This window comes from Drosophila bipectinata, chromosome XL (genome assembly GCF_030179905.1).
Source record: "Drosophila bipectinata strain 14024-0381.07 chromosome XL, DbipHiC1v2, whole genome shotgun sequence".
Lineage (NCBI taxonomy): Eukaryota > Metazoa > Arthropoda > Insecta > Diptera > Drosophilidae > Drosophila > Drosophila bipectinata.
In genome coordinates, this window is record NC_091734.1 from 13608128 (window position 1) to 13617861 (window position 9734).

Genomic DNA, 9734 nt, shown 5'->3' on the forward strand with positions numbered 1-9734 from the left:
CCAAGAAAAGAATTAGACTTTTATTTAGCTGCTTTGAAAACCATAAAAGTCCACTGTGCGCAGGCTGGATGAGTGTGCGCGTTTATAAGCGTAAGCTTTGGAGTGGCCCTTTTTGAAATAAATTAACAAAAGGTTAAACAAAATAAAAAATGTCTCTCCAAGATACCATCTGTTTAAAAGAGAAATTAAAAACATTTGAATCTATGTGACACTTATATTCTAGGGTCGCCAACGTGTTCCCTTTGAACAAGGTTCACTCTAACGTGTGAGCGCTGCGCTCCCCAATCAGATTCTTTTTTTAGTATTGAAAGAACAGTCGCGGAAATAAGTTGGGGAAACAAGTTGGGGCGCAGCTAAAAAGAGCCAGACAAAGTAAATAACGGCGAACATATATATATGTATATTAACCATTTCGATTCCGTGAATTATTTGTTGATGAGAAAAGAAGACACAGCAGTAGCAGTAGCCATAGCAGTACAATATTTAACAACATTCGCCCCCACCGTGCTCAGTTATATTCTCTTACTAATTTATTTTCTTTCTATTCTGTTGTATTTTTTTTTGTTGTGCGACTGTGTGAACCAATTGTTGCTGTCTCTCGACTTGGCGACCGTGTGCGTGTGTGTGTGTGTGTGAGTGAGCGGTGACAAAGCCCCAAAATATCAGTGAAATATACCAACAGTATCTACCATACCTGAAATATGAAATGCAACAATAACGCCATCAATGAGGCATACATCACGTTCAAGATTTTTCAAAAACTGAAATCTGTCCCAAATATGCATATTTTTATTATTTAATTCCGTGTGTTTATCAGTGTGTATGTGGTGTATGGTGTATGGAGGGTGTGCAACAGCAGCCAGAGGCGCAGGCACGCATGTCACACTCTGCGTCGATGGCTTCCACCCAATTGGGAGGGAAGATCTCCATACCCGAACGGTATAGGAGATCTGATAGGATCCAGTGTGGAAATAGCCGAGAACTTGTAGAGCTTCCCAACCGATCCCAACCTGTTCTTATGGGGCGTGCAATTTGTTGGCCATAAATGGCCAGAAGCAGCAGCAGCAAGTCAATAAACTTCAGCCCACATCTGGCCATAGAAAAACACACACAATATCAAAATGGCAACAAAATTGTTTTTGGCTCGGCTATTATGAATTTTTGAGTTGAGCGAAAATCAATCGAAAGCAAAATTCCATAAGTGGCAGACGTAGTACATCACAAGTATTTCTAGAATATATATATTTAGACACGATTCCGATCCGTGAGTGTGTGTTAGTGCATTGCAGCCGTTCTAAGAAGGTTCTTAAAAATCCAGAAATACTTTTGGGTGGTGTCTGGAGGGGTGTCAAAAAAGTCCCCATCACAACCATTCCATTTTCCATATCCAAAAAAACTGAAAACCCTCCTACGCAACAAATTCACACCGAACACCTACCCACCCATCCGCGTTTAGAGGAAGTCGTATTTTCAATGTCTTTTGGCGCGGATTTTCGCATTTTCCACCTTTTTATTTCAGTTTTTTTGTTGTTTTTGTTGTTGGCCAGTATTTCCGTAAATCATGGCCAACTATTTAAGGTCCGCACCCTGTGGGTCCGGCAGCGACCAGTGCGTCATCGATTTGGTATAGCCCATACCCCTAATCATGGCAATATACCAGGGCCAATCCAATATCGACATCCCCCGAATGTCTGGGCAAGTGACCTCACGAGATGCGTCATCGTTATTAAAACGAAAGCAACGACTGTCTGAAAACTGAATCAACAAACAAAAAAGAACAACCCAAAATGCTTATGAATATAATATACATATATTGTACGTCTCAGACCCCCTAAGAACTCACAAAAAAAAAAATATATAGAGGAAGGTGCTGGTTGGAAAGGGTTCTAGTTCTGGTTCTGTTTCTGGTTGTGTCTATCTTTCCTCGAAATCTGGGTCACAGATTGTTTATACACCCGATAAAGTTCTGTAATTTAGTAGTAGTGTACTCCTAACAATTGTCAGAGTTGTTCCAACAAATCGTATAGAAAGAGCACAAGGCTTTCGGATCTTAAATTAATGTACATGATGCGGTTTGATATCAATTGATTGGAATTTTTATGGCCGGGGAAGCCAATTATTCACGATTTGTGGCTCATAACTTTCATTATAATGTTTCCAGAGTGTATGGAATATTTATGTTATATTGGTTAACATTTTTAAGATTTTAAATTGGAATGTGGAGAACCTTTCTCATCTTATCTCATCACCTAGTTGGAATTTCTTGGCGGCAAGATAATTCCAGAGATTTGTTTACTTAATTTTAAAGATGATTTTAAATTCGTTTCTTTACAGAGAATTGGAGAACTGGCCCAGAGACGTGAGAGGAAGACGAAAGGAAGTGCGATAACCCCCCCGGGAGATAAGTGAAACTGAAGTGAACTGAAAAGGTAACCAACAGAGCAGCGAAAATGCCAGTCTTCCACACAAAAACCATCGAGAGCATATTGGATCCTGTGGCCCAGCAGGTAAGACCCATATATCCCTTATAAGCAAGTCTGTTTTCGGGGGTTCGGGGATATATCCAGATAGAGGGTTGAACTTTCGTTTCAAGTGAATCTCTCCTCCGACTAGCTATAACTAGTAAGCAAGTTGGCGCCCCGAAAGGTAATCTTAAATGTTTTCTTAAACTTATATCATGAAAAACAGAGGTTTTTGAAAAATATTACTTTAAAGAACAAACCTCTGGTTGTTTCAGTGTATGCTGTAGAACAAAAAGCATCGTTAGTTATGAGCTTGCACCTTACTACCTCCTTCTACGATCATATATCGATAGCTTGCACCTGACATCATCCCCGAGTTGTGCATCTGTGTGGCATGTGTTGGGCATTATGCTGTATTGAATATACATATATTATAGGACCATACCATTCCATATACATACATATATATATATATACCCCTACATATACCCGTTTGTTTTTCTCCGTGTGCTTGTGATTTCCATCGTGAAATGAAACAAACTTGCGGAGCGGAGAGATCAGTTTGTGTTTTGTTTTTGTTTCCGTTGTTGTTTTTTTGGCGTTACTTAACGAATCTAAAAATAAACTAGGTAGAATAAATGTTGATCAGAGGCCAGAGAGGCGGCGACCAACCTGAGCCACCCACCTCCACCTCCACCTCCTCCACCCCTTCCTTCCCAAAGGCCGAGCAGAAAGGCAGGGCAGAATTTTAATTTAATAACGCAACAAATGAAAATGAAAAGAATCGGCCAAAAGGTGCCTCTGGCGGCTGTGACGGGGGCGCTGATTTTAGTTGGCCAACATCCAAAAATAGCAGCATAAAATACGTTTAAGAAAATCCAACAACAACAACAACAACAAACCAAAATAAAAACATTTACGACGACGACGAAAATGAAATCATAGCAAGAGTTATACTAGTAAGGGGTTGTGGCACTCTGGGGCTGTTTTCGAGACGGGGGTGGCGCGAATTGGCCAGGCGAGGCGGCAACTGAAAGGTGTGGGAGTTAGGTGAAATATATAGAGGAAGAGAGTGTAGGTGTAGGTGTTCACCACCCATCCATCTAGCCATCCATCGGTTGCGGATGAGTGAGGACTGCGGACTGCGGTCTGAAAACTGTGCCAAAAAAGCAAACCCATAGCATTAGTCATCCGCCTGGCCTGGCCAGGCCTGGCATGGCAAACAAATGAATTAAAAACGATCATTCAGCACATCAATCAACACATTGATACCAACAGATGTTGGGATGCGAACATGGATATATAGAGTACAACCTCTGTTGTATCTATAGTTGGACTAATGACTGACGGGAGGTGCTTAATTACATAATTAATTAATCTAGTTGGCTAGTTGGCTAATTGCTTGGCTTGGCTGCCTTATTGGCAGTGTCTGGCACTGGGTTAAGGCCCTGTAAGCCCTCGGCTAATACCATGGATTACACCAGTCTACCAGAGCAAGTGTAACGATTTGGTTTCACTTTGGCTGGCTAAGACCACTGGAGATTAATCGACACGGTGGCTCCTATAAATAGCCATGGCCGAAAACACCTTGAGCAGCAGGTGCTGATGTCAAGACCAAAAATGCCATATGCAACATGTGGCGTTCTCTGTGTTTGGCCAGCAACGCCCACGCTCCCCCCGCCAAATCCAGTTCTGCTCTCTCTTGGTTTTTTTTTGTTCGCTTCTCCACTGGAGAAATCTGTATTACTCCAAATCTATGAATGAATGCCAGCCACCAAAGGCCGACCAAAGTGAGTGTGGGCTGGATCACTCAGTGGGATCATTAACAGTTTCAGCTTCCATAAATAACTCCATTGCCCCATCCATGGCGGGGAATTGATTGATCAATCAGCACGCTTGAATAAAGGCGTTAGAGCCACAGTTTCTTTTTCATTTAGAGAGCTCTCCAAAGGGGTTTCATGAATTTGGGTAATGGAAACCCCTAAGTTTTACTTGAGACTATCATAACTCCGAATAGCTTTGAATAACTCCGATCATCGAATAGATTATCATTCTATGATTATTAGTATCAAGTAATTGTTATACAAATCTCATTTTAAATCCGATAGCTCTTTCAAACTATTCCCTAATCCGCTGTCTTATTTCGATAGGTATCCCGCCTCGTTATCCTCCATGAGGAGGCCGAGGATGGCAACGCCATGCCGGATCTCAGCCGACCCGTTCAGGTGGTGTCGGCGGCTGTGGCCAACTTGGTGAAGGTCGGCAGGGAGACGATCAACAGCTCGGATGACAAGATCCTGCGCCAGGACATGCCGTCGGCACTGCATCGGGTGGAGGGTGCCTCGCAGCTGCTGGAAGAGGCATCCGACATGCTCCGCTCCGACCCGTACTCGGGTCCGGCGCGCAAGAAGCTGATCGAGGGCAGCCGCGGCATCCTGCAGGGCACCTCCTCCCTGCTGCTGTGCTTCGACGAGAGCGAGGTGCGCAAGATCATCCAGGAGTGTAAGCGAGTACTGGACTACCTGGCCGTCGCCGAGGTGATCAACACGATGGAGATGCTGGTGCAGTTCCTCAAGGACCTCTCGCCCTGCCTCAGCAAGGTGCATCGCGAGGTGGGTGCCCGTGAGAAGGAGCTGACCCATCAGGTGCACAGCGAGATTCTGGTGCGTTGCCTGGAGCAGGTCAAGACCCTGGCCCCCATCCTCATCTGCAGCATGAAGGTCTACATCCACATTGTGGAGCAGCAGGGCCGCGGAGCCGAGGAGGCGGCCGAGAACAGGAACTACCTGGCCGCTCGCATGAGCGACGAGCTGCAGGAGATCATCCGTGTCCTTCAGCTGACCACCTACGACGAGGACACTAGCGAGCTGGACAACCTCACCGTGCTGAAGAAGCTGTCGAATGCCATTTCCAACAAGATGGAGCTCGCCAACGAGTGGCTATCGAATCCCTATGCCCTGCGCGGCGGTGTCGGCGAGAAGGCCCTGCGCCAGGTCATCGACAACGCCACCGAGATCTCGGAGCGTTGCTTGCCCCAGGACTCGTATCCCATTCGCAGGCTGGCGGACGAGGTCACCGCCATGGCGAACACCCTGTGCGAACTGCGCCAGGACGGCAAGGGTCAGACCCCGCAGGCCGAATCCCTCGCCCGAGGCATTCGCGATCGGTTGGGTGAACTCCAGTCGCTGGTCCACCAGGCCGTCCAGGGAGTGGACAAGGCCGGCGTCCAGCAGACGGCCCACACCATCCAGGGCCGACTGGAGCAGGCGGTCAAGTGGCTGCAGCATCCGGAGATCAACGACGGCGGCCTGGGCGAGCGGGCCATCAACCTGATCGTCGAGGAGGGACGCAAGGTGGCCGAGGGATGTCCGGGCCACCAGAAGGCCGAAATCCAGCAGCTGTGCGACGAGGTGGAGCGCCTGAAGCGCCAGGCAGCCGGTTCCGGGCCGGCAGCCAAGCAGGCGGCCAAGCAGCTCACCCAGAAACTCTACGAACTGAAGGCGGCCATCCAAAACGCTCTGGTGAACCGAATTGTGCAGGACTTCATGGACGTGAGCACGCCGCTCAAGCAGTTCACGGAGGCGGTCCTGCAGCCGGAGGGCACTCCTGGACGGGAGCAGAACTTCAACCAGAAGTCCAACAATCTACAGGCCTTCAGCGATCGCGCCTCGAAAACGTCGCGCATGGTGGCCGCCGGCGGAGCATGTGGCAACAAGAAGATCGCCGAGATCCTGCTCTCATCCGCCGCCCAGGTGGACTCACTGACGCCGCAGCTAATCAGCGCCGGCCGCATCCGTATGAACTATCCGGGCAGCAAGGCCGCCGACGAACATCTCCAGAATCTGAAGCAGCAGTACGCCGATACGGTTCTGCGCATGCGCACCCTCTGCGACCAGGCCACTGATCCGGCGGACTTCATCAAGACCTCCGAGGAGCACATGCAGGTCTACGCCAAGCTCTGCGAGGACGCCATTCACGCCCGCCAGCCCCAGAAGATGGTCGACAACACCTCCAACATTGCCCGCCTCATCAATCGGGTTCTCTTGGTGGCCAAACAGGAGGCGGACAACTCCGAGGATCCGGTGTTCACGGAGCGCCTCAACGCCGCCGCCAATCGCCTGGAACGTTCCCTGCCCGCCATGGTGGGTGATGCCAAACTGGTGGCCACCAATATTTCTGACCCGGCTGCTGCCGCCGCCTGGAAGAACTCCTTCCAGCGGCTCCTGGGCGATGTCCGGGAAGTGCGTGAGGCGATTGCCCCGCCACAGCCTCCACCACTGCCTACATCGCTGCCGCCCCCGATTCCAGAACTTAGCGCTCTTCATCTTTCCAATCAGAATGGTGAGTCTTTTTGGGAATCCTTTATTAACGCATTTTAAATCCTTTAAATCCATTTAAATCCTTCCTATCGTTCACAGCTGAGCGTGCTCCTCCACGACCGCCACTACCCAGGGAGGGTGTGGCGCCAGTGCGTCCGCCACCGCCAGAGACAGATGACGAGGACGAGGGCGTCTTCCGTACGATGCCACATGCCAACCAGCCTATTTTGGTAGAATCCCATACCTGATCTTGTGGAGAATGTTTATTAATTACTGTTCCTCTTCCAGATTGCCGCCCGTGGCCTGCACCAGGAGGTGCGACAATGGTCGTCCAAAGACAACGAGATCATTGCTGCCGCCAAGCGCATGGCCATCCTGATGGCCCGACTCAGCGAACTGGTGCTCTCGGACTCGCGTGGCAGCAAACGCGAGCTGATCGCCACCGCCAAGAAGATCGCCGAGGCCTCCGAGGACGTGACGCGGCTGGCCAAGGAGCTGGCCCGCCAGTGCACGGATCGCCGCATCCGTACCAATCTGCTGCAGGTGTGCGAGAGAATCCCCACCATCGGTACTCAGCTGAAGATCCTGTCGACGGTGAAGGCCACCATGTTGGGAGCCCAGGGATCGGATGAGGATCGCGAGGCCACCGAAATGCTGGTGGGCAATGCTCAGAATCTGATGCAGAGTGTAAGTAGTCCTAGTACCTCTTTCCAAATATGTAAATTCGGATGCTAATGCCCTCTCTTTCCTATTCGAACAGGTGAAGGAGACGGTGCGCGCCGCCGAGGGAGCCAGCATCAAGATCCGATCGGACCAGACCAGCAATCGCCTCCAGTGGGTGCGCCGACAGCCCTGGTACCAGTACTAGGCTACTAGGCTGCCGGACTCCGCCGCCCGCCACCTGCCACATGTGCCTTGTGTTGTAACATACAAAGCTAAACACTAATCTTAATGAATTCTTTAAATTTTAAATGTTAAAAATGAAACTCTCCCAATAACCTTATGTAAGTGCCTGCAACTATTTATTATGTGCTCCGAAAATCAAACGGAAAGCAAAAAAGCTCTGAAAAAAAAGATAAACTTGTGCTCATGCCCCCTATCCCTGTTTCCCATTCTAATTTTGTTTCAATAATTGTAAAATTAATTATTAAGCGTGCAATAAAAACAAACAAAAAAATGATAATAATTAAATTAAAAGCCAAGCAAGAAAATTATAAAAAAAAAAAAACAATGTGAACAATGAAAGCAATACCAGCAGAGATGAATGTACAGTCAGATGTAAGCGAATGCAATCTATATACATACATATATAATAAGTTACACTCTCCCACAGAATTTGCAAGTTCGAATATGAATACTCTACTCTACCACCGTTTCCTACTACTCTTTTTTTTTGTAGTGTACTAACCGAAGCATTTAATGAACCAATCACAAGCCCAAGGCCCGTTTTTGCCATTATTTATGTTCCAAATCTTAACCACTTAACTTGAAAACAAAATACACAAGATGGCATTCTGAAAATACGCGATATATTACTACATATACATATAGTAAGCCGATTTGAGCTGATCACAGACCCCAAACTTGTCAACCCAAAAACTATAGTGTGTTATGTTCCAAATATCATTGAAATAAAACTGAATATTGAAAGTGAATCTCGTTAGTATTTGGTGGCTTAACAATTTGTATATTTTTCATAGCATAATTTTTGGAGTAATATTGAATTTTTTATTTTATTTAATTTTTGAATAGTAATATTTTGACTCTGGATTTCCCCCTTTTCTGTTATTTGCTCTCTCTCCGATAGCCATAGCTCTGCCAATTTCTAACTAGAACTAAAATTATAGAAATTGAAATGGTAACACAAGGTTATAAGGATTCAGCCTTAGGGAGTTTTAATTTATTCAATATTTTAAGGCCTATTTATATTTCAAATAGGCTAAAAATAGCATATTGCTCCTGGAAAAGCGCTTCTCCTCCGCCATGAACTGCATCACATCGTGAACGTTTACGTTTTTGTTTCGCATACGTTGTAGACTACCCGGGGGTTGGGCAACTGGGGGTTGTGCCCCTTGGCCAGCGACAGGAGGCTTGCGTCCAATAGCATTGAGAGCGGTAGTATTAATCGCATCCATTTTCATACTGGGTATCTTCTCACCTCGGGAATCCCGTTTGCGATCTCTGCGATGGAAGTCATCATCTTCTTCGGCGGATCCACATTGGGCCTTTTTCAGATCATTCAGAAAGTTCATCGTCGGTCGCATTTCGTTCAGCATGATACACCTTTTGTCGTTGTATAAAAAATAGCTAGTCCGATGTTCGCACTGCTCTATAGACTTTTGAACCGTAAACTTCATAAATGTCTCCAAACCTGCCATGAACCCTTCAATAAGAGGATCATCACATTCGATGTTGAACTCCTCGTCGGGGCATTCTTGGCCCAAAACCCTCAATAGCCGTTTTAGGACACAACTACGATCGAAAAATGAAGGTCTAGCCTTGGATGTGCTGGACGAAGTATCCGGAATGGTGAGATCCTTGATCAGGAGCAGAGCGCCAGCATAGGGCTGCATAGGCACTTCGATGCCACGCTCCGCCATTATCTAGAGGATAATAGCGATAGTAAAAAAAAAGATTATTTTCGAAAAAAACGAATCACTCACCCAGGTTGACAGCTGCTGTTTGCCTATTTTTCGCCTGGGCTGTCAAATGGCAATAATTAAAATATATATAATATTTGATTATTTTATTTTTCGCCAGGGTTGTCAAATGGTTAATATATATAATATATAAATAATTTATTATGTAATAATTAAAAAAATAATGTAATAATTAAAAAATTGTGGCTTTTCCCAATTTTCCCACTTTTGCTCCTTCGGATGGCCATAGCTCTGCCAATTTGTATCCGATCAGGATATAAAGTACCATTTAGTAATCAGCAAACCCAGAAGCG

The 9734-nt window shown here is 46.6% G+C and overlaps 2 protein-coding genes across 2 annotated transcripts; one reads left to right on the plus strand and one right to left on the minus strand.

Annotated features, from left to right (window-relative positions):
* The first annotated feature begins 298 nt into the window (after nt 1-298).
* On the plus strand, nt 299-8436 carry Vinc (vinculin). Its single transcript, XM_017239623.2, has 6 exons — nt 299-372; nt 2335-2507; nt 4613-6803; nt 6881-7011; nt 7070-7468; nt 7542-8436. The coding sequence occupies exons 2-6, from the start codon at nt 2451-2453 to the stop codon at nt 7647-7649; spliced, it is 2886 nt and encodes a 961-aa protein (XP_017095112.1). The 5' UTR covers nt 299-372; nt 2335-2450; the 3' UTR covers nt 7650-8436.
* A 210-nt stretch (nt 8437-8646) lies between these two features.
* LOC108124033 (transcription initiation factor TFIID subunit 4-like) lies at nt 8647-9484 on the minus strand. The gene is made up of 2 exons (XM_017239514.3): nt 9445-9484; nt 8647-9384 (listed from the first exon to the last, which is right to left on the minus strand). The coding sequence occupies exon 2, from the start codon at nt 9379-9381 to the stop codon at nt 8701-8703; it is 681 nt and encodes a 226-aa protein (XP_017095003.2). The 5' UTR covers nt 9382-9384; nt 9445-9484; the 3' UTR covers nt 8647-8700.
* Nucleotides 9485-9734: the final 250 nt, after the last annotated feature.